This window comes from Cibotium barometz, chromosome 2 (assembly GCF_041138505.1).
Source record: "Cibotium barometz isolate CiBa-2024 chromosome 2, ASM4113850v1, whole genome shotgun sequence".
NCBI classification, from domain to species: Eukaryota; Viridiplantae; Streptophyta; class Polypodiopsida; order Cyatheales; family Cibotiaceae; genus Cibotium; species Cibotium barometz.
In genome coordinates this window covers 23962682-23988213 of record NC_141047.1, presented here as the reverse complement: position 1 = coordinate 23988213, position 25532 = coordinate 23962682, and the positions used below count along the sequence as shown (strand labels likewise).

The 25532-nt window shown below is 41.9% G+C and overlaps 1 protein-coding gene across 1 annotated transcript in view; it reads left to right on the top strand.

The window, feature by feature from the left end:
- Positions 1–20614, top strand: part of LOC147640843 (Chaperone DnaJ-domain superfamily protein) — an 80830-nt gene extending 60216 nt beyond the window's left edge. Inside the window, exons 9-10 of the mRNA XM_086815978.1 lie at positions 19851–19977; positions 20115–20614. Of these exons, the coding sequence (XP_086672104.1) occupies positions 19851–19977; positions 20115–20218 (231 nt within the window). The 3' untranslated portion in view covers positions 20219–20614. The remainder of the gene's footprint in view (positions 1–19850; positions 19978–20114) is intronic.
- Positions 20615–25532: the final 4918 nt, after the last annotated feature.

Sequence of the window (25532 nt, the reverse complement as noted above, 5' to 3'; positions counted from 1 at the left end):
CTCTTATGCTTTCTGGGTCATTATGCAGTGGCTTGTATAAGCTTGATATGTATGACAGGAGTACTTATTCTGATGATGCTATGATTGCCTCCACATCCCGTGTGATGAGTGACACTGACTTATGGCATGCTCGGTTTGGTCACTTGAACTTCCCATCTCTTGTACGCTTGCAGAAGCAAGGTATGGTGCATGAGCTTCCTTCTATGGAGGTTCCCTTCAAGCATGTATGTGAGGGATGCATCCTTGGAAAGATGCACAGGAATTCCTTTCCTTAAGATGGGGCTATGAGGGCTGTCCGACCATTACAGCTTGTTCATAGTGATCTTTGTGGCCCCATGAGGGCTCCATCTTTTGGAGGACACTTGTACTTCATCACGTTCATTGATGACTGCACTCGGTTTTGTTGGGTGTATGGTTTAAAAATGAAGTCAGGTGCCTTTGCAGCTTTCAGAGACTTCCGTCCCATGGCTGAAAATGCTTGTGGACACAAGCTAATCATAGCGTATAGATCGAGGGGGGGGGGAATATTTGTCAAATGAGTTCACAGCTTACATGCAGTTACAGGGTATTTCTCATCAGTGTACTACCCCCTATACTCCTCAGCAAAATGGAGTTGCTAAGAGACGTAATCGTACACTCATGGAGATGGCACGTTGCATGCTCAAAAGCAAGGATCTGCCCAGTAAGTTTTGGCTTGAGGCGGTTATGTGTGCCAATTATGTGCTTAACCATTGCCCCATTAAAGCCTTGAAATCTAAGATTGCCTATGAAGCATGGAATGGCAGGATTCCAGTGGTGACTCATATGAGAGTCTTTGGGTGTTTGGCATATATGCATGTGCCCACACAACAAAGACACAAGCTTGATGCAAAGGCAATCAAATGCATTTTCATTGGCTATAGTACTGAGAGTAAAGGATACAGACTCTATGTGCCTAATACATGCAAGATCATTGTGTCAAGAGATGTTGTCTTTGACAAATATGCATCTCAACCACTTGTCTCATGTACCAAACAGCCGTCTATTGGGCCGGAAGATGTCTTTGATACTTTGTTGCCTTTATTCAATTCAAATGTGGACAATGTAGAGCCAGTTTCAGCTCATTTACAGCCACCTATGCTTGCTGAAAACCAGCAAATTCAGCAGCTGAACTTGCCCCAAATTGATCCTGAAATGCCTCAGATTGATCAGGATACCTTGGGTGATGCATTGGCAGAGGAAGATGCAGATACTAGGAAGTCAAAAATTGTTCCTAGATGGCTGGTTGACACTTTGCGTGATAGCAAACAGTCTACATTTATGCCAGGTCGTACACGTGCTGCTTCTCACCATGCATCTTCACATTATGTGGATACAGCTCTTGTTGCCACCGCTTGTAATGAGGAACCCATTTCTCATGTTGATGCATTGGAGGATGACCATTGGGTGGCAGCCATGCATTCGGAGTTAGACTCCATTGACAAAAACAGTACTTGGGAGTTATGTGACTTGCCCCCGGGCAAGCGTGCTATTGGCACAAAATGGGTTTTCAAACTTAAGCGTAAACCGGATGGTTCAGTTGATCGCCATAAGGCACGCTTGGTTGCCAAAGGGTATGCCCAACGTGAGGGCATTGACTATGAGGAGACCTTTGCTCCCACTTCACGTATGACTACCATACGTACTGTTATTGCATTGGCTGCCCACATTTGGGCATTGACTATGAGGAGACCTTTGCTCCCACTTCACGTATGACTACCATACGTACTGTTATTGCATTGGCTGCCCACAAGCAGTGGCATGTACATCGGTTGGATGTTAAAACTACTTTTTTGAATGGCGATTTACAGGAGGAAGTTTGTGTGTCTCAGCCTCCTGGCTTTGTTCAAAAAGGTGCAGAAAATAAAGTATGCCGTTTACATAAAGCACTGTATGGTCTTAAACAGGCCCCTCGTGCTTGGTACCATAAAATTCATACATACTTGACTGCCAAAGGGTTTCAGAATAGTTCAGTTGAGAGTACACTTTATGTATGCCACATTGGGAACAATGTTCTTATCCTTACTCTTTATGTGGATGACATGCTCGTCACTGGCCCTGAAGAGGGTGATATTTCAGCTTTTAAAGCTGATTTGCAGCATGCATTTGATGTCACAGACATGGGGCATTTACATTACTATTTGGGCATACAGTTTATACTTTTTGAGGGTGGTATCATGTTATCTCAGTGCAGATATGTTGAGCAGCTCCTTGAGCGTTTTCACATGATAGATTGTAAACCTGTTTCTACTCCTATGGAATCAGGTCTAAAACTGTCACTTGAGCATGCTGGTGAGCCTTTTGATGTTGCCACCTATCAGCAAGCTGTGGGATGCCTTATCTACTTATGCTTTACTCGTTTGGACATACAGTATGCTGTTTCCCAGTTGAGCAGATTCATGCATTGTCCGAGAACTATGCATTGGCAAGCGTGTAAGCGTGTCTTTCGCTATCTCAAAGGCACTGCAAACTTTGCCTTGTTTTAAGGCAGTTCTTCTACACTATGCTTGCTTGCATTTACAGACAGTGATTGGGCAGGTTGCTATGACACATGAGTGTCAACCAGTGGTAACTGTTTTCTTCTTGGTGACTCATGCATCTCATGGCTCAGTAAGAAGCAGCCAACAGTGACCACTTCTAGTTGTGAAGCTGAATACAGGCAGCCTTTACAGCTACTGTGGAATGTGTTTGGCTACGACGCCTTCTAGCCGATCTTGGTGTTGGACAGCAGTCCCCTACCACCATTTACACTGACAGTCAGAGTGCTTTGGCAGCTGCACCAAACCCAGTATTTCATGCCCGCACAAAGCATATTGAGGTTCACTATCACTATGTCAGGGAAAGGCTCCATGCAGGAGAGATTGACTTGGCTTATGTGTCTACACATGCCAATATAGCAGATGGGTTTACAAAGCCTCTTTCGAGGGAAAAGTTTGAAGCTTTCCGCGAAGCTTTAAGCTTACAGCCTCTTCCAGGGTAGTCTGCTACACCCTGTCCCCGTTCACACCATTCACTTGAGGGGGGTTGTTGGTCATGACCAATCTCGGCTAGTTCAGGTGTGAACACAGCTTACTCACGGGCACTTTTTCCCTGTGACTGGACACAGGTTTTTTCCCCGTGTGAACACACTTATGTGTGTTGAGCACTTTGTCCTAGGCCTTTTAGTACTCACTTGTACTCTCATTTTCATATCATTATTGAGTACATCTTTTCCAGCACTCTTGAGCTTCACTCGTTTTCTCTCTCTTGCAGCTGTGTGTGTGTGTCTGTGTGTAGGCTTCTCCCCCCATACCCAACAAGGCATACCATGACCATATGCTCAGGCTTAATGGTCTTTTTGACTAGCAAGAAATGTGCATGCTTGCTAAACCTGTCAACAATGGTCTGAATAGCATCATTGCCTTACTGTGAGTACGAGGCAAATCCATCATAAAGTTTGTTGCAATCCTTTACCATGGTTACGAGGGAATAGGCAACGGCTGAACCAAACTTGGAGCCTTTTACCTGTCAAACTTGACCTTTTGGGATTTGATACATGCACGTACATATGTCTCAATATCCTTGCGCATTCTTCGCCCCAAAAGAAATAGGCCTCAATCATGCATGTAGTAGGTGTGATACCTCTATGTCTTGCATATGGAGGAGCATGGCACTCATCAATGACCTTTTGCCTCATGTTCGACACACTACATTGGCAGTTATCTTTCATGAGATAGTCATCTTTGATCACGTATGAGGCATGTATACATCAAATCAGTTCATAAATGCCCAAAATCATTATTTGTATGGTAAAATTCACGCATGGCAGATAAGTCCCCTAGAGTGTGCATGATCTGAAAATGAAACATAGACAAGAAGTTTGCCATCCTAATATGCTTCGCTGAAAGCTTTGTTTGCATCAGGAAGTACTTTAGGCTTTGATGATCTGTCTTAACCATAAAATCAGCTCCAAGAAGGTAGTGTTTCCATGTGGTCAAGGTGTGAATTACAACCAACAACTCCTCCTCATAGATGCCCAAAGAAAACCCGACATCATGCAAACAACGGCTTTCTTAAGCTAGAGCATGTCCCTCTTGATTTTTAGGACAGCTCCAATGCAATTTCCTAATGCATCACGCTCAACACAGAAAGGTTTATGTAAGTGTGGAATGACTAACATAGGCCCACTCATAATGGCATCCTTGAGGCCAAAGAAATCCTCTTTTTCATCAACTATCCATTTGAAGTTTTCTGCCTTCTTTGTGAGCTCATGCAATGGTGAAGCAATTCGTGCAAAGTGTCTAATAAGTCGCCTGTAGTATGAACATAAACCCCAAAAGCTTCGTACGTATTGTACGGAAGATAGCTCAGGCCAATTCCGAATGGCATCTTTCTTTGCAACATCCATCTCGACACCATCCTTCGACACAATGTGCCCCAAATAGCAAATCCCTCAAAGAAAAATTTCACTCTTCTTTGCATTGATGAAGAGCTTATGCTTACGAAGCTCTACAAACACTATAGCCAAGTATTTGCGGTGTTCTTCCTCATTCTTGGAGGACACCGAGATGTCATCGAAAAACACACCTATGAATTTTCGATGCTCACGAAAAATGCAATCCATCATTACGTGGTTGGGACATTCGTGAGTCCAAACGGCATAACCGAAAACTCATACAAACCAAATGTTGTCCTAAATACCGTTTTGTACACATCATGTGGTGCCACACGTACCTAGTGATATTACTCTTAAGATCAGTGGTACTAAAACATGCAGACCCATAAGTTTATGGAGGATATCATCTATGCGTGGAATTGGAAACCAATTCTTAATTGTAAGTCTGTATAAATCCCGGTAATCCACACACATGCAGAAGGAACCATCCTTCTTCCGCATTAGCAAAACAGGTGAACAGTATGGCGAAGAAGCTGAACCAAACCTCAGTCCAACAATTCGGTCACGTGTTTCGTGATCTCTTCTTGTTGTGCTCCGCTTACTCTATATGTAGGTCTATTTGGCAGGGAACTACCCGGCGCCAAATCAATGTGGTGATCCTTAGGTCTTTCAGGTGGTAATTCTCTTGGCAAAGCGTTGTAAAACAATCCTTGAATGCGTCCAAGAATATAATCACATGGGATTAGGGTTAATGACAACATAATGACAATGTGAGAGAGATAATGAGAGTGTTGTACTCTTCCATTAGAGTTGAGTGCCCTTAAATAGATTGGAGTACAATGGATTAGGGCATGGTTAACCCTTAAGCAAAACCCTAATAAACTCTTGAAGTGAGCACCCATTGCCTAGCTTATGATGGCTATAAGAACTTTGAACCATATGCCCATATCTCCAATGTCACATGTATGATATTTTGGTGTATTATTTCAACAATATGCGCATATAGGCTTGGAGTATCATCGATTAGTTCTCTTGTATTTCATTGCCATCTTGTACACCTTGTGTACATGGCCAATAATAATACTTGCCATCGATAAATCCACTGAGCAATATCCAAGAATGGACTTTGCCAAGATCTCCATATGGGCCGTCACATGCACACCTGTGCCATGGCTAATCTTCTGAATGAACATCATTAATCCTTGATTAATCATTAGTTAAAGTGAGCATTTAGGTCATCTTCATGAGTATTAGCAATAGCATGAGTAATAGCAGCGTTAGCATTAGCATCAGCATCAGCATGAACATCATCAACATGAAGAAGGGGCTGAGAACCCTGTCTCGGCAGCCTACAGTATCCAGTCGGCAGCCAACAGCAGCAGGCTTAGGCAACAAGCAGCTAGGTACCAGGGCAGCAGGCGTGGGCAAGGCAGTAAGCAAAGCGCAACATTCAAAGAAAAATATCATGAATATTTGTCCCACCAACAGACCGACAGCAATATGTAACTGGCCGACCAGCTTCCCAACACATATATAAGCATGGAGTCATTCAATCATTCATCAATCAAGTTCATTCAGCAGTTAAGGAGTTCATTCATCGGTAGAGCATATGTAGGGCTAGAGGTCAACCCCTTTGGGGCTGACCAAGGGCCTCAGCCATGTACATACATTCAGTCACCTTTTGTACAATATTAAATACAAGAAGAACCGTGACACCAATCTCTCTCTTCTTCTCTCCTCTATCTTAATCATGTTAATCAGCATCTTGTTCTTAATCAGGCTTAGGGCTGTGGATCAGTACAGCAAGGCTTTCGTGCATGCAACATTGGTATCCGAGCATTCACGCTCAGCCCAATAAGCATAGTCCCAAGGAAGGTGCTCAGTTCCAGCAAAAGAATGCAGCAAGGTAGCAGATAGAGTGGTTTGCAAAACAGGCGAAGCTAGAGGATACATTCTTTGAGGGTATGTACGCAGAACCAGTACATCATTAAGCTCTTAGATCAGTTCCGGCAGGTGACCCACCATTGTGTTAAGTAAGGAAAAAGAAGGCATGGGGACAGCAGTGGAACAGATGCTCAATTCTTTAGCAAGACTTGGAAGCGGAGTTCAGGAGTGAAGGTGTTCAAACAAAAAGATCAGTCAAAGTCAAAGTTAGTTTAGTAGAAGGTCAAAGTCAGTAGCAGTCCAAGGAGGAAGGATGACAGAGTGTCCACGCCGTCATCAAGTTTAGCAGAAGGGAATGTCATGTGCACGCCCGTGCCATGGCTAATCTTCTACATGAACATCATTAATCCTTGATTAATCATCAATCAAAGTCAACATTTAGGTCATCTTCATTGGTATCAGCAATAGCATGACTATAGTAGCATCAGCATCAGCATCAGCATCAGCATCAGTATCAGCATCCACAACATTAGCATCATCAGCATGAAGAAGGGGCTGAGTATCCTGTCGGCAGCCTGCAGTATGCAATCGACAACCAGCAGGAGGCTCAGGCAGCAAGCGGCTAGGTACCAAATTGCAGGGCAACAGGCATGGGCAAGGTAGTTAGCAAAGCGCAGCATTTAAATTTGTCCCACCAATAGGCCAACTATTGGCATATATGCTATGAGTAGTGCCACATGTGAACATGGAGTAACCAAGGGCACTTTTCTCCCTTTGGGTTTTTCTCCTTGGATATCTAGTGTGAAAGGACACCACCACTTTTATTGTATTTTGATATTATGGAGTTGACTCTCCAACTCCACTCATTCCATTGCAATCTTCTTTTCCATCATTCAGTTTGTGTGTGTGGTGTAGTGCCAAACCCTAGTTCAACAGCCACAACTCCCCAGCTTGGGCCAATAGTGGTATCAGAGCTTCTTCCCCTCGGCAACAGCCTGCCTCTGGCCGCTCGGAGGTTCCTTCCAGTGCGGCTAGCTTTGTCAACTGCACTTTCCGTCCGGGGATTTGCTGCCTTGTTTCCGGCGACTCCGCACGCCTCCCCCCCGCTGCCCACCCTACCACCTTCTGTCCGTTCTTGCCTCCATAACCGGGCGGGCCTAGTGCGCAGAGCCCCATCTTCGCCCCGCCAATCGGCGGCAGCACAATGGACAGAGGGCCGCCCACTTTGTGCCTTACGTGGCACTTGACGGAATTTCCAAATTTTTGGGGACACTTTCATCCGGCAAAGCCCATTCCGGCAGACCTCCATCCAGACGCCTTCCGACAAAGTTCACCTGCAAAAGGATGCAGGCAAGCCCAAGAAAAAGGGCAAATGTTATTACTGCAAAAAGCCAGGTCACTATTTAAATGAGTGCAAAATGCAGCTCGCAAAGGAGAAGAAAAAGGAAAGCAGCATGGTTGTAGATTCTTCATCGCTTGCAGCGAAAGATGATGCATCAGTCAATCTTGTGCAGAATGAGTGGACTTTTCTTACTTGTAGTTATGATGCATCATTAGAGCATATGTCTCTGAATGTCAATGAAAGACACGACACATGGTACTTTGACAGTGGTGCTTCTAAACACATTACCTCACAGAGGAATTTGTTTAAGAAGCTTATGGCTGCCCCAAAAGGCAAACGGGTAACATGTGCAAACAATTCTTCTTATCCAGTTCAGGGTGTTGGTGAGGTGATCCTCACAATAGCAGATGGTGCAAACTTATGTCTTCTAGATGTATTGTATGTGCCTAGGATTAAGAACTTGTTGTCCGTCTTCTCTTTTGCTAAAAGAGGATATGCAATGAACTTTGAGGACGACAAGTGCACAGTCAAAGACCATGAAGGTGCACAGTCAAAGACCGTGAAGTCGGCACATTGTACCATGAGTTATACTAGCTTGACAGGTTTGACAAGAGAGAGCATGGTGTTCATGTGGTTACCACTCTTACACCTGACATGCTAGAGCTAGAATTGTGGCATGCCAGGTTTGGGCATGTAAATTATGGCAGTTTGATGCTATTGCAAAGGTATCAAATGGTGCATGACATGCCTCATGTAGAACGGCCACCAAAACATGTATGTGAAGGGTGCATATTGGGTAAGCTGTACAGAAATGCATTCCCAAAAGATGGATCAACAAGGGCTGTCCGTAAATTACAGCTTGTGCACAATGATGTGTGTGGTCCTATGCGGATACCATCTATTGGAGAGCATCTATACTTTGTAACCTTTATCGATGACGACTCCAGATTTGCTTGGGTGTATCCCTTGAAAGAAAAATCTGATGTATTTGCATGTTTTCAGCACTTTGTGGCACAGGCTGAAAATCAAACAGGTTGCAAAGTGCAAACCCTCCATACAGATCGAGGGGGGGTACATGTCCATTGCTTTCCAAGCTTTTATGGCAAAAAAGGGCATAAAGCATCAATGCACGATGCCATATTCTCCTCAGCAAAATGGTGTTGCTGAAAGAAAGAAGAGGTCATTGATGAAAATGGCTAGATGCATGGTTAAAGGCAAAGGCTTGTCTCACAAATTCTGGAATGGAGGCACTCATGTGTGCTACACGTGTTGAATAGATGTCCTACCAAAGCATTGAAAACCATAACGCCATATGAGGCATGGCACGAAAGGAAACCTAAAGTAGATCACTTTAGAGTTTTTGGATGTGTAGCTTATGCACATGTAGCTCAGCAATTGTGAGGTAAGCTTGATGACAAAGCAGTTGACTGCAGATTTGTTGTGGGTTACAGTAGTGGCAGTAAAGGCTACCGTCTCTTTAATTCTTCATACAAAGGATTTTGGACAGCAAAGACGTGTTTGCTGAAAATTCAGACCAGCCATTGGCTGAATTTTTTTGACAGCCACCTTTAGGTCCACTTAACATGTTTGAAGGACTTCTGAGCCTTTTGGTATGAGTGTTTACAACCAAGCAGTGGGTTGCCTCATATACTTATGCAACACACGCCCGGATATTTAAGTTTGGGGTTTCCCAGTGTAAACACCCACCACCATACTCATTGACAATTAGAGTGCTATAGCCGTGGCACGAAACCCAGTGTTTCATGCACGCACTAAGCACATAGAGATTCATTATCATTATGTCAGGGAGAGGATATGTGCAAGGGAGATCTCATTATCTAACTGTTCTACACAGGACAATATTGCAGATCTGTTCACAATGGCATTGCCTCCAGAGAAGTTTGAAGTTTTCTGCAAAGCTTTAGGCTTACTCTCCTGCAGAGAGTGATCTGCTGCCAACCTTGTACAAGTTCACATTGCCACTACAAGGGGGGTTTATTGGCATGAGTAGTGCCACATGTGAACATGGACTAAGCAAGGACACTTTTCTCCCTTTGGGTTTTTTCCCTTTGATATCTGGTGTGAAAGGACACCACCACTTTTATTGTATTTCGATATTATGGTGTTGACTCTCCAACTCCACTCATTCCAATGCAATATTCTTTTGCATCACTCATTCTCTTCACTCTGTGTGCTTCACTGTGTGTGTGGTGCTGTGCCAAATCCTAGTTCAGCAGCTACAGCTCCCTAGCTTGTGCCAACACCAACAATAGTATGTAACTGGCTGAATAGCTTCCCAACATATATATAAGCATGAAGTCATTCAATCATTCATCAATCAAGTTCATTCAACAGATAAGTAGTTCATTCATCAGTAGAGCATATGTAAGGCCAAAGGTCAACGTCTTTGGGGTTGACCAAGGGCCTCAGCCATGTACATACATTCAGTCATCTTTTGTACAATATTAAATACTAGAAAAACCTTGACACCAATCTCTCTCTTCTTCTCTCTCCTCTGTCTTAATCATATTTAATCAGCATCTTGTTCTTAATCAAGCTTAGGGCTATGGATCAGTACAGCAAGGCTTCCGCGCATGCAACATGGGCCTTGTTGGAGATTTAAATATCTCTGTGGGCTTTGTTTTATCATGCCCTACATGTCCTAAGAGATTGGGGTTTTGTGACATTCCCCTAGCTTCTAATCAATTGTACTCAACTGAAAAGCCTTTGGTTGTATGGTGGCTGCCCTATCAGACATTTGCCTTGGGACCCTGGTGAGTGGGAGTGAAAAGATGCTTGTAATCCTTTGAAAAGCATGCCTTTTTTCAGTTATACGGTGCGGAATGCCAGACATCTTATCTTGGGACACATTCAAAGTGTTCCTACTCTTAGACCCCATTGGGAGTCTTACGGCATTTCGATTGACATTCAGAGGGCATTTTGGCGGAGATTGTGGCACTCTTATAGGAAGCCACAGATTTCCTCCTTTATCTAGGTTTCCCTTCATGGTGGTCTGGCCACCAATCAGTGGAGGTCTGTTACTGGTGCTTGCCCAGCATGCTCTAGATGTGCAGGAGTTTCGGAGTCAGTTTACCATTGTTTATGGGAATGCAGGGAAGCACAGAGAGTTTGGTCTGCGATTGCACACCTTTGGTAGGATTAAGAGGGATGCTATCATTTCTTTTGGTTCTATCATTTGGTTGACACGATCTGGGCCTCAGCTAAGGTTCGAGGTGACTAACAGGAGCTTGGCCATTTTGGTTAGGCAAGGAGTTGCTCGGCAGTGTTGTCTTCAGGATTTGCCACTTTCACACTTTGTCCCTCCGGCACAGAGATTAGACAGTTCTTGGGAGATTATTGTTAGTATCTCAGCCTAGAATATCTGGAAGGCTAGATGCACTGAGGCCATTGAGGGTACTCCCGTTCTTGTTTCTCAGTGTCTTTGCAGGATTTGGAGTGATATTATTCACACCATTATGGCTACCTGGGCAAGAATCCAGGGATCTTGGAGGGCTGCGGAGTGGAAGCGCACCCAGTTTATGAGAGAGTGGGACATTGGTATCTTTTTCACATCCTCTCATTCGGGACCCTATTGGCAGCACAGGGTTCCTGATTGGTTGAGATCTCCACCTTGCTTGGTGTGAAATCTCCATTTTGTAAATTTTTTCATAATTAATAGAAGTCTCCTTTCTGGAAAAAAAAAAAGCTTCTAGATAGGCCTTCAAGTTTTCGGAGTACTTCTAGAAATAGGCCTCACCCATCCATTTCATTTCCAATGCTGGATAGTTCTTGAACTTCACAAGGTACCTGCAAACAAGCTTGCCACCTGCAACTTTCAGTTCCTTATGAAAGACAATGTGCTCGATCTATGTGATCTTCTCGAGCTCATCCACATCTGGTGGATCTTCCAAAACCGGCTCCAATGGCACATATTTCCTCAACAAGCTCACATGAAAAGCATTATGTATCTTCCAATGATATGGAAGTAGTCTCATTGATCTCCTACAAGATTGGAGATGCCCATAGTTTTTGTTGGAAAGCTTGGGATACTTTCCCTCTTTATCTGGCCTCTTCCTAGAGCGTGCTTTCATATTTCAGCAATACTGAATCACCTTCTTTGAATTTCACTTGCCTTAGCTGCATTTTTATGCTTTGTTGTGATCTCCGTATGGCTGTCCGCACCTCTGCAAATGTAGTATCTAAGTCCTGTGACATACTCATCTGCTATGAATATCTCATCCTTTGTTCTAAGGATGGGTGGCAATACCACCTTGCCCTAAATAATCTCAAAGGGCGCCTTGCCCATAGAAGTATGCACCATCCACAAACTCAGTAAGTGGCAAATACTTCTCCCGATCGGATGTCTGCTCGAATACATAACATTGCAACAAGTACGGCTGAATTTGCGATTTCATTTTGTCAAAAAATTCGTTTGTGGATGATAAGCCAATTAAAAATTCAGCTTGGTACCCATAATGCTTGCCAAAATAAATTTGTGATTCGAGGATCTCTACCCCCCCACAATCATTTTAGGCATACCATGATGTTTGAATATTTGCGCCAAGAATAGCTTAGCTATATGCTCTGGCTTGATATTCTTACGCACTAGAATGAAGTGTGTTTTCTTACCAAACATGTCAACCACAGTCCATATAGCATCATTCCCTTGCAGAGTCCTGGTTAAATCCATGATGAAATCAAAAGGTTCATTGGGTAAGGATTGAAGTAGTCCGAGTGCGTTATGTCTGCATTCGTGCACAAAAGCTTCAATGTCCTTGTGCATCTTTGGCCAAAAGGAATATATAACCAATGTGTGAGTAGTAGCCAAAATCCCTCAATGCCCTACCTATGGAGGAGCATGACACTCATCCATAACCTTGTGGCAAAGATCTTCCACCACATACATGAGATTCTGCATCATGAGATACCCATTTCTCACTAAATAAGAGGGGACAACCGTACCCTCTTGCAAATATATGTCAAAGTCCTCATCCATATGATAGGTATCACACATGGTTGACAAGTCCTCTCATGATAGGAAACTATAATAGCATGAACCTATGGCCTCCTGGATAAATCATGTGCCAGTACATTCTTCTTTCTTAGGGTGTGCAAAATCTGAAAATGAAACATAGAGAGGAAATTCGCCCACCTTATATGCTTCTTTGACAACTTAGTTTGAGTCAAGAAACATCTAAAATTTTAGTGATGAGTTTTAACCATAAATTCAATCCTCAAAAGGTAGTTTTTCCAAATGGTTAGAGCATGAATTATTCGGACTTCCGCATGTTGCAATCACTTTCTCTCATAGGCGATGGGCATGTCTCTTTTGGCTCAAAACAGCCCCTATGCAGTCCCCACGTGCATCACACTCCACAACCAAAGGTTTGTGCAAATCCGGGATGATGAGAGTAGATTGGCACTCACCCTATAGGGAGTCCTATTCAGCAGGGAGCTAAGCAACCACAAAACAATCCTTGTAATTATGCAAAAAGTAAAAACTTAAGTATATCTTGGCCTAAAACATCCACATATGCGATCAACAATACCCTAGGACAATAATTCACATAGGATAGAGCAAAAGCATCCACCCACAAAATCCATCCATAAACAGGAGGATCCTAAAGAGGAACCTTACACTGTTGATACATACAACAATCCTCACAGTGAATCAAACCCTGAACAAAAGCCCATTTTATTGGAAGAGGGAATTCCTCAACCAATACCAGGTCCATATCAACACCACGACATGGTAGGCATACCTTTCACAAGATAAAGCAATCTGGGAAAACAAACGTGCCTGATACCCAGAAATTTTTGTGGATAACCAACACGGAAAGTTTAACATACTAATTGACTAACTCACAAAAGGCGTTGGGCGAATATCAGAGATAACAGAGACTCAGACAGACTGTATTGTATTATCTTTCATCATCTCTGCATGCAATTAGCGCAGATTCCATCTTATAGAGAACTGAAGGTTAGTAACTGCCATGCGGTGCTACAAGATACATCTGTTGGCATCTCCCTCGAACATGGAGTTAGTATTACTAATGAACTATATCCTAAGCTACCTAAGCTAAGTTATTAAGGTGCAATGGTAAATGCAAAACTATCTCTAGTATTGAAATAACCTGAGAAGAGGTGGCTAAGCACATTGAGGAGATCTAGTAGGATATCCTCTTGATGCCAGGGACAGAAGCACTGTTGCCATATATATATAGGCAGTGATGTGTGTGAACACACTTAGGACCGCCGGGACACTTTTTTCCTCTTTAGGAGGTTTTTTCCCCGGCTTGTATATACGCCCATCACTCTAGGGCTAACTTATCTTTGTACATTGACACAATCTAATACACTTTGTGTTGTGTGCATTCTTGCTTCTTCTTCTCCAAGCTTTGTGTGCTTTCCTGCAATCCTAATTCCAACAATTGGTATCAGAGCAGGCATCGACTCCCAGAGCTACGCCGCCAGCACCCTCCGACTCACGTTCTCCGATTGAGGTGAGTTTTCACGAGCGCTTGCAGGTCCCTTTACTCTGCAAATAAGCCCATAGGGTTTTGCGTTCTCAGAATTTGCATCTGAGGTCGTTTCGGGCTCCGTTTTTGCATTTCAAGTTCTGCACAGGTGTTTTCGTCATTTTCTGCAGAAATTTCGACAGTGCAGTTTTCTGCAAAACAGGCATACGTACTGTATTGTGGACCGTGCTACATAGCACGAGTTGTTTTCTGTTCAGTCTTTGCTTCATTACAGGTAGCTTTTGCATCAGTTTCAGTCAGTGGCCATGGCTGATAACAGCAATGATGTATTTCGCATGTTGTCTGCTGAAGATAAACTGGATGGAGACAGCAACTATCCACTTTGGGCATACATGATGCAGCATGTTTTGGTTGCAAAAGGAGTGTGGAACATTGTGCAGGGTACGGATGTACGTCCAGGTTCTGTGGATGTAGGATCTGTTGAGGATGTTGCAGGTTCTAGCAGCTCTACTGTTGCTGCTGTTTTACCCACTGCTGAACAAGCTCGTTGGGATGATAAAGATGCGCAGGCTCATGCCTTGATTGCACTTTCTGTCAAACGTAACATCACCCCACATATTCGTTCAGCTAAAACAGCAAAACAGGCTTGGGATATTCTAGCTGGTTTGTATGCAGGTCGTAACGAGGCAAAAATCGCTTACCTGCGTAAAGAGCTGGAATTGAAGATTATGCAGGAAGATGATGACATGAATGTTTTTCTTGCTGAGATTAAAGATCTCAAAGAACAGTTGATTTCTGCAGGTGAGATTATTCCTGATCATTCTCTTGCGCAGACTGTTCTTAATGCTTTACCTGAGACATATCAGACTTTTGCTTCCACATGGAGACTTCTTAATGAGGACAGACGTGATGCTGTCAAGTATGATACTTTAGTCAACAAGCTCTTGCAAGAAGCGCAGTCCAGGCAAAACAGGGCCAGGCAGCGTGCAGTTGATCAAGCATTTATGGCTGTCCAGCAGCAGAGAAGAAGTGGTAAGGCAGCCCCTTCCACTGTTTCTTCTCCTATTAGTAGGTCTGCAACTTCTTCTCCTTCCACAGGTAGCAACAATAAGTCTGAGAAGGCTCTTGATAAAGGCAAGAAAAAGACTAGGTGCAACCATTGTAAGACAAATGATAAGCTAAAGGCTAAAGAGTCAAAGAAGAAAGAGTCAAATGCAGCCACAATAGCGGATGCTTCTACAAATGCAGATTCTGCAAATGTTGTGCAGGATACAGAATGGACGTTTAGCGTGTATTGTCAGTATGACCCATCTGTACATGATGCATGTTTGGCAGTTCCTGTTGACTCTAATGTATGGTATTTTGACAGTGGTGCTACAAAGCACATTATCTCGCATCGTGATATGTTCACTTGTCTTGAGCCTGTCTCTACTGGGAATACTGTCACGTGTGCCAATAATGCTTCTTACCCAGTGAAGGGCGTTGGTAAAATTATGCTTACTGCTGCAAATGGCAGCGCTTTCACACTTTCAGATGCTTTGTATGTGCCAGGGATAAAGAAGAATCTATTGTCTGTCTCTGCACTTGCTAGACTTGGATTTGTAGTCAAATTTGTGGATGACAGATGTACTGTTCATGATTTGACTTCTGGTGATACGATTATTGCATCTGGCACCTTGTTTCGTGGGCTGTATAGGCTCAATTCTTATGACAAGTGTGTGGAAGATTCAGCAAATGCAGTTTCTGATGAAAAGGCAGTTTCAGAGATGCAAAACTATGGCATGCTCGTTTTGGTCATCTGAACTTTGCTAGTTTGCTGCGTTTGCAGAAATTTGATATGGTTGCTTCATTGCCCCCTCTTGAGGCACCATTAAAACATGTTTGTGAAGGCTGTATTTTGGGCAAAATGCAGCGTTCTGCGTTTTCAAAGGATGGTTTTGTGCGGGCCACTCGCAAATTGCAGCTTGTACATAGTGATGTATGTGGTCCTATGCAAACTCCGTCATTTGGTAAACACTTATACTTCGTGACTTTCATTGATGATTACTCAAGGCATGCATGGGTATATCCACTGAAGGCAAAGTCCGAAGTGTTTTTGTGCTTCAAACAGTTTTTTCTTATGGTTGAAAATGTATCCAATTGTACTGTGGGCACCCTCCGTTCTGATCGAGGGGGGGAGTACATGTCTAAAGAGTTTGATGCATTTCTGGCTAGTCGTGAAATAAAACACCAATGTACAGTGCCGTATACCTCTCAGCAAAATGGTGTTGCTGAGAGGAAAAACAGGTCACTTATGGAGATGGCACGATGTATGGTCAAGAGCCAAGCTTTGCCACATGCGTTTTGGCTTGAGGCTGTCATGTGTGCTGCATATGTACTCAACAGGTGTCCCACTAAGGCCTTGCAGTCTATTACTCCATACGAAGCTTGGCATGGCAGGAAGCCTTCTATTGGTCACTTGCGTGTCTTTGGTTGCTTGGCCTATGCTTTAGTGCCTGTGCAACAACGCAGAAAATTGGATGATAAGGCTGTCAAATGCATTTTTGTTGGTTATAGTGCTGAGAGCAAGGGATCCGCAGTCAAAGCGTATCTTGATTAGTCGAGATGTTGTTTTTGTGGAAGATGTTGTGCAGCCTTTGTTATCATGTACCAAAGAGACAGGTGTGAGCTCACGGGATGTATTTGATACATTGTTGCCTCTGTTTACAGGTGGGAATTCAAATGTAAGTCCTAATGAGGCAAATATTCAGCCTATGCAGATTTCAAACGACATCATAGATCAGCCTATTTCTGATGCAGATTTACAGGATGTAATTCATGAGGATAGAGCTGAAAATGAGCAGGCTAGAGGTATGCCTAAATGGTTGGTGCAAACCTTGCGTGATAGTAAGATTGATGCACCTATGACTAGTCGTACTCGTTCAGGTTTTCAGCATGCCTCTTATACATCAGATTGTTATGCTTTGGCTGTGTCTAGTATGTGTGAAGAAGAAGAACCTCTTTCATTTGATGAGGCACAAAATTCAGAAAATTGGTTGGCTTCAATGCAAAGTGAATATGATGCTATAATGAAGAATGGTACATGGTCTTTGTGTGATTTGCCTATTGGTAAAAAGGCCATTGGATGTAAGTGGGTTTTTAAGTTGAAACGAAAGCCAGATGGCAGTGTTGATCGCTATAAGGCTAGACTTGTTGCAAAGGGTTATGCTCAAGAAAAGGGCATTGATTTTGATGAGACCTTTGCTCCCACTTATCGTATGACTACCATTCGTAGCATTTGTGCATTGGCAGCTCATAATGGTTGGAATGTACATCAGCTGGACATAAAGACTGCGTTCTTGAATGGAGATTTGCATGAGGAGGTGTATGTATCGCAGCCTCGTGGTTTTGTTCAAAGAGGGCAGGAAAACAAAGTGTGCAGGTTGAAAAAGGCTTTATATGGTTTAAAGCAAGCTCCACGAGCTTGGTATGAAAAGATACATGTATATTTGATTGCACATGGATTTCAGAATAGTCTAACAGAAAGCACTTTGTATGTTAAACGTGTGGATGGTGTACATCTAATCATTGCTCTATGTCGATGACATACTGCTCACAGGACCAAATGAGAGTCATATTGCTGATTTTAAGGCTGATTTGAATGCCTCTTTTGAGATGTCAGATTTGGGGCATTTGCATCATTATTTGGGGATACAATTTAAGCAGTGTGATGGAGGTATTGCTTTGTGTCAGATAAAGTATATTGAGACATTGTTGCGGAGATTTGGCCTTGAAGACTGCAAGCCTATTGCTACTCCAATGGAGACAGGTTTGAAGTTGAGTCTTCATGATGCTGGAGATCACTTTGATGTCACACTCTATCAGACAGCTGTTGGTTGCCTCATTTATGTATGCATTACGAGGCCGGACATTCAGTTTGCAGTCTCACAGGTGAGCAGGTTTATGCATAGCCCAGGGTCTCAGCATTGGAAGGCAGTTAAACGCATCTTTCGCTACTTGAGTGGCACCATACATCTTGGGTTGTTTTATCCCAAGGGGGGATCGTTGCCGCCAAATTTACATGCTTTTTCGGACTCAGATTGGGCTGGTTGCTATGACACAAGAGTGTCCACAAGTGGTTTTTGTTTCATGCTCGGTAGCTCATGCATATCTTGGTTGAACAAGAAGCAACCTACTGTGGCCACTTCTAGTTGTGAAGCTGAGTACAGGGTAGCTTTCACAGCTACGGTTGAGTGTGTGTGGCTCAGACGGCTTATGGCTGACTTGGGTGTTGGACAGGAGTCTGCCACCTCTATCTTCACTGACAGTCAGAGCGCATTGGCAGTTGCGAGAAACCCAGTTTTTCATGCTCGCACAAAGCACATTGAGGTGCATTATCACTATGTCAGGGAGAGACTCTCAGCAGGAGAGATCAGCTTGGCCTATGTGCCAACACAGGACAACCTTGCCGATCTTTTCACAAAGGCGCTTCCTCGTGAGAAGTGAGAAGCTTTCCGCAAAGCTTTGGGCTTGCTCCCCTTTGTGGACTGATCTACTTCGGGCATGGCACTCCCCTATACATGAGTGCCAGCTCTCGTTCACACCATCACTCCCAGGGGGGATTTGTTGCCATATATATATAGGCAGTGATGTGTGTGAACACACTTAGGACCGCCGGGGCACTTTTTCCCTCTTTAGGAGGTTTTTTCCCCCGGCTTGTATATACGCCCATCACTCTAGGGCTAACTTATCTTTGTACATTGACACAATCTAATACACTGTGTTGTGTGCATTCTTGCTTCTTCTTCTCCAAGCTTTGTGTGTTTTCCTGCAACCCTAATTCCAACAAGCACAAGGACTGGACTGTGCCCTAGCTGAGGTCAGCCTCTTTTTGCAGATAGCGGCTGCAGAGAGGCTGCACATACTTAGACAGCAGGAGCGCAGTCTGTGCAAGTGTGTGATCTGATCTCAGATAGAGACATACCACGCCTCTCTGAAGGATACGGAGTCCGTGAAGTAAGAGTACAGGTTTGCTGGGAATTTCCTCGCCTCTTTAGGCCCCTGGGACAAACACAGCAGTTGTGGGTTTTAGAGGACCCGATGGATTGTGGAGTTAGATCCCTCCAAGCCCGAGAGGTTGCCATGTACCCTTCTTTTGGCAGACTCAGACTAAGAGGCATGATTCTCCCCCACGACAGGTTTCTGCATACGATGCATGATGCATGATGCGACAGTCCCATGTTGAGGCTGCTCAGCATTGTTTCTCTCTAGATTGCACATGCAGTGCTGATGCCAGTGAGGTACATCCACTGTCCTTTTGTCTCAGCCATACGCTCTTTCAACTCATCAGACATCTAGTTTAAGATCCTTAAGGCCACATATTTCGTAACAAGGGGTGGCTCTCCAACTGCATCTCTTACCTTGTGGTAGTTATCCCTGTGTGAGTGGCATGCTGTGGCTTTGTATGGCTGTCTGACTGGCCTTGTGTATGCATATAGCAATGCTGGCCTCGTCTCTGTGCATGGTGATGTGACTGCTCTGTTATTTACATGGGCACCATTTGGTTGTATGTCCACCTTGTCTGAAAGCAAACCTTGATCCGTTGTCAAAAGACCAGTGTATTTTCCATGCACAGCAACTTAAGCTTGGGAACTGCCATGGGCCTCCTTACATATTCTCTGCACAAGTGGGGGTTTACTTTGTGAAGAATCAAACCTTGGTTTTGGGTAAGAAGTCAAACATCGAAAACTCATGTTTTTACTGTTCATGACAGCTGATGTATTGGCAAGGTTGCTGGATTTGGAGATATTGGATAAAGTGTCTACCATATGCTTGGGAGGATGCTGCCTTTCTAACACGACAGTGCCTCAGGATACCTTACGCCACATGGATGAATATGAGTAAGCTTTTTCCTTATTCAAAAAAAAAAAAAAAGCGGGGTGGGGGGGGGGGCCGGGGGCTTGGTTTCATCTAATGAAGAATTGAGGGTTTGTCTCTTTAGCTTCAATGTGTGCTTGACCTAGTTTTTATTTGACAGGTGAAATGGGAAAGCATGAACTTATTTGCAAGCGTTTATGGATTGGTAAGAACATGGATGGCTATCAGCTTGACCTTAAGAAAGAAGCAAAGAGGAGGCGATAGCAGTCCATTGTGCATTAGGATACTTTTCAACTCGAGTTTTTTAGTTGATTTTGAGGCTCTCTCTCTCACTCACTCACTCTCACACTCACACACATATTTTTGCTATATGAACCATCATAAGGAGCATTTGTGGTCTGGGCATGACATTAAAAACAGTCTTTTAGAGGTAGACGTAGTATCAAAGTATTCTTAATTGGTGTGGACCAAGCATTCTTAGTTGGACTAGTGCTAGGAAATCTTCAAGGTATCGAGCATCTTTGGTTGGTGTTGATTTGTTAAGAAGCATGGAGCCATCAAATCTTAAAGGTATATGTAAACACACCACGAGCTTTCCAGCAACATGGATTTGGATGGGTTACAAATATATATATATATATACTCTCAATCAGGTACAAACCCTTTCTTCGGCTTAAAAATGGCCAACAAAATCATATGTTCTCACACAACATGAAGTTGCAATGGCAAGAACAAATATATTTTTGGCGATATTCTATTTTATGACAACAAAGCATCTGCAGATGAATTTGTTTGTTGAATTTAGAAAAGCATTTCATGGAGATCAAACACGAGTGTATAGCAAAAATTTGAACCACTTAAATATATAGTTCGCTTTTATTTTTTAGTAGTGTGTTTATTGAAAATCATATCTTAGTAAAGGTGTCAATCTAATAATGGAATCAATTAAATCTAGGAAATCTCCTTAATAACTGTCCCAAAAATATAATCTTCATCCCTAGTTATAAAGAGAAGGAAAATAGCTTCCTTGATCACATTAATATTCTTAGACACAATGTACAAAAGTCATTACTACAATGTGATTAATCTCTTCCTCTCTCCAAGTGGTGTGTTTGAAGAAAGAAAAATAGCTCCATGTGATCATAATTAACATTCTTTTCATTATGCTGTGAAGAAAGAAAAATAGCTCCATGTGATCATAATTAACATTCTTTTTGTTATGGTGTGAAGAATTTCTTTATTTTTTTGATCATATGAATATATCTCATCTTCCAATTTATAGTCCAACTTCTCTTTGACAATACATTAGGGATGATAAATCATGTTTTTGTTGGTTCTTTGCATATAAGCAAGCTCGATTTTTAAATTTTAAAATAAAATCACTGCTTAGAAGACACGTGGTCTTGGGCACTACTTTATGTGCATGTCTTTGCCTTTCCCAACCATAGTCTTGAAGCTCTAAAGTGTGTACACACTTAGCTTTTCTCTTTTATGAAGTAAATCCACAGCTTCCTAGTGTGGGTATCGTCAATGAACAATACATAATAGTGGCATCCTTTGATTGATGCCTTTTTTTTAATCCCAAATATTAGAATGCACAACATTCAATGGCCTTTCACTTACATTCTTATTATGTGGAAATACTTGCTCCAATTGGTATTCTTCACATACCTTGTACACTTCATCCACTTTGAACTTCAGAAAACTTGTAATAATGCTTTGGATTTGTATATTTTTGAGACGTTGAGTATTTATATGATCAATATGCTTATGCTAAATATTAATGTCTACAATTACATATACTATGTACAAATTGAAGCTTTTACATAACAGTCATGAGGGTTAAACCTCACTTGTAAACATTACTTAACCATTTGTTCAAGAGAACCCAAGTTTTTCGTAATATTGAAAACATAAAGAGCATCAATCAGGTACTTCATTTTATCATCATGTATAGATAGAATGTATAAATATAATGGTATCCTATCAACATGCATAAGATAATGTGCAGTATTATCACTTATTTCTATATATCTTAGTTTTTCTATTTTTTGCATATCCTTAAATCACTCTCCACCATGACTAGTAATGTGGTTAGGGACACCTGAATTAACATACATAGATTTTCAAGGTTCCTTGCATTTGCAATCATAGAATTAAGCATATTCTACATCATAAATAGTTGTTCACTTCTATCTTTGGCTTGCTTTCTTGAAGATGTACAAGTTCCTTATTGTAGCTTCTCACTTTTGATGTCATTTTTCTTTTTATAGCACTCCTTTTCTATATGACTTGGTTTTCTACAATAATAGCACTCTATGTTATTTTCACTCTGGTTTCTTTGTCATCCATCTCAGCCTTTTTAGCTCCCTTGTCTTTGGAGTAGCCTCTTCCATCTCTTTGTATATTAGATTCTTGTTGTTGTTGTCGGCAATGATTTCAATTTTCAAACAAGCTTGCACCTCAATCTCTAGATGATGATTTGTGTCTACCTTTACTTGTGTCGGTATGAAAGACTTACTCTTATATATTTTCAGAAGATAATTTACTCTTGACATATTTGGTGTGCAGGTGCAAAAGTTTTTTACAAGCATTATTTATTAAGTTGTAGATAGCAATGTTTGAGAGCTTATCACAGATTGTGAGCGAGAAGCTAGACAAGAATAACTTTCAACAAGCATAGAAGCTCAAGATGAGAAACTTCCTCATGGGAAAAGGATAGTGGGAGTTTATTTCAAGTGATAAAAAGGAGCCGGAGCTTCAAGTTTATTTCAAGTGATAAGAAGGAGCCGGAGCTTCTAAAAGAAAATGTTACTCCTTAACGGGTGCAGGCTATTAAGTCATGGCATGAGAGAGCCATCAAAGTAGTGTATTGGTTGTCTGTTAGTGTGTCAGATAAAGGCAAAACGGCTTACATATGCTCTTGGGTCTATTGGAGCTCTTGTGGTTGACAACGAGTTGATGTCGATCACATTGAATGAAAGAGTATAACTAGTTTCAGATATCTATCAGAACTTGTGAAAACTTCTCAAACTTCTAGGATCTTATAGTCCTTATCATTGTAAGAAATTGAGAGGCTAAATTGGAAAAATGAGTTGGAAGAAAAATAACTAACAGTTCAAGGAACTAGCATACAAAATAATGAGTCTGCCTTGCAAAAGGGAGGTGTGGTGCACAAAGTGCAATAGATCACGACATTCAATAGAAGATTGCATTAGGTGTAACTATTGTGACAAGCCAAGCCACCTAGCAAAAGTCTATCAGAGCTGAATCTAGGATGAAGATAGAAAGGTAGTAGATTTAAAAGTTGTCTCACAAGAGAAGGACATTTTACTAGAGGAGCAGGAAGAGGTGGAAAAAGAGTCATAAGAGCTCGAATGAATTGTTATGCCTATATACCAAGGAAGAACATTTCGCTAGTGATTGCCCGTCTACAATCTCTAACACAATGGTACCGTAAACCTATTAGATTGCAACTGAATATGAACGAGTCACATAAACATATATCCACCAATAACTGCAAATCTCAAAATCTCTATAGACTATCCTGTAACCAATTTTATGCTACAACTTTTCATCGAACTAAAAGTTAGGCTACAAGGAACTTACAAAGCCAAATAAGGATTGAAATACACTCGAATCGCATTAAAATGTGTCAAATTAAAGTTAACAAGGTTAACTATACACATTAGGGTCTTTTTCCTTTTATCGAGGAGGATGCCTCAATCTAAGACAGTGACTTTCCTGTCTACTTAGACAGTGACTTTCCTGTCTACTTAGACCTCAATCTGAGACAGTGACTTTCCTGTCTACTTATAGACCTCATAGCTACCCAAAGGTGTTGCTCCCAAATCAAAGAGGAAAAGAGACGGAGTTACCCTTACATGTGTACTACTTCTCTTGCTTGCTTTTTAAGCTCTTCACACAAATTGGCGCTTTGATACTATGAGAAGAATGTGGGGGAGGATAAGCTTGAGCTCCTTGTAAATAAGCAAACATAAACACACGAGTAGACAAGCACACAAATTGGCGCTTTGATACTATGAGAAGAATGTGGGGGAGGATAAGCTTGAGCTCCTTGTTAATAAGCAAACATAAACACACGAGTAGACAAGCACACAAGAGAGAGAGATGACTAAATTTTCTTATATTCTCTTCTCTTCTCTAAAACCATTAGCATAAAGAGATAAGAGTACACACTATAAGGGAAAGTGCTCTTCTACTTTAACAAATACAAAGGTCGGTCCATAGTGTAAACCGGACTAAATGAGCTGGCACTATAACCATGTCATACTCTAGTAATCCAAATGTGGCCGTCACACAGTCTAGCATCCATTGGCGGTACATCAACCATAATCTCACCAACCATGCTAGTGGCATAAGTGTGGAGATGATATCCTAGCATGTGACCAATATCTGAACTAGTTGAGCTTGATATCTCAATATGGTGCTCCTTCAAGAAGGAGCTCATGTTTCCATGAAGTTATCATATCAAAGTCGATAGCAGCACTTCTCAAAGAACTCATATCCTTGAACATACAAAGCGTTGTGCAATGAAATGACTTGGAGACCTTCCAAGGATCTATGTATCAACATCTCTTTGAAGCACTTATTAACGAGAGTGTATGTATCACACTCGATTAATATAATCGTGGATTGATAAAGTTATTTTACCTGATAAATTTAATCCAAAGGGTTTAAGCTTGTTGTTGAAGTATTCGACTGTGAAAGCACTCTTCAAGGCATTAAAGTCTCCCTTGTCCTCAAGTTTTAGTGATTAAAACCACTATGGCACTTTACCCTCTATCGTGAGGCCAAAGACACTCACTTTCACTTGGTCTTCAACTCAACCGCATGTTTCACACATCATGTCAAACATCAAGATCTCCAATCCTATTAAGTTTTGACATCATGTGCAATTGTCTACATGAAACATGTGTGGTTGGATCATGTAAATGTGTGTTCTTAGGCCTAAAATTGTGTGTATATCGTTGCCTACAATTGCGTGTTCTTAGGCCTACAGTTGTGTGGATATCCTTGCCAATTATCTTTGAACATACTTTTGTAGGACTGACAATTGCATGTTGGCACATAGGGTGTCGAAAACAGCCAGTTAGTGGAAAGTTATGGCATTTATTGAGGGGATATTCTTAGTTAAGGTCCTTAATGTCTGGATATGACAACATTCTCTATTGCAGGTATAGGAACATACATTCCTAGGGTGCAAACGTGTATTCATAGACACCACACTAGTCGAGTCCATTTTGTAAAGTAACCAGAGAGCAATTTTGTCTAAAAAGCTAAATTTTACCCTCCTAATTACTCCTAAATGGTGAACTTTTTTAGTTATTTGATTTAATATGGCTATTCATCTATTCCTAATCTATCTAATGGTATCAACAATAATGCAATCTAATAATGTTTGTGTAATTATTAATAGCGGATTTTATGTTTTTTGATGCTTAAAGCTTAAAAAACAATAAGAAGAGGAGATTGAGCTTGAAATAAATGGAAGGAGGAGGAACCACTTACTTGACTAAATGATTCTTCGACTTAAGGGTGTGCACCATAGATTTAA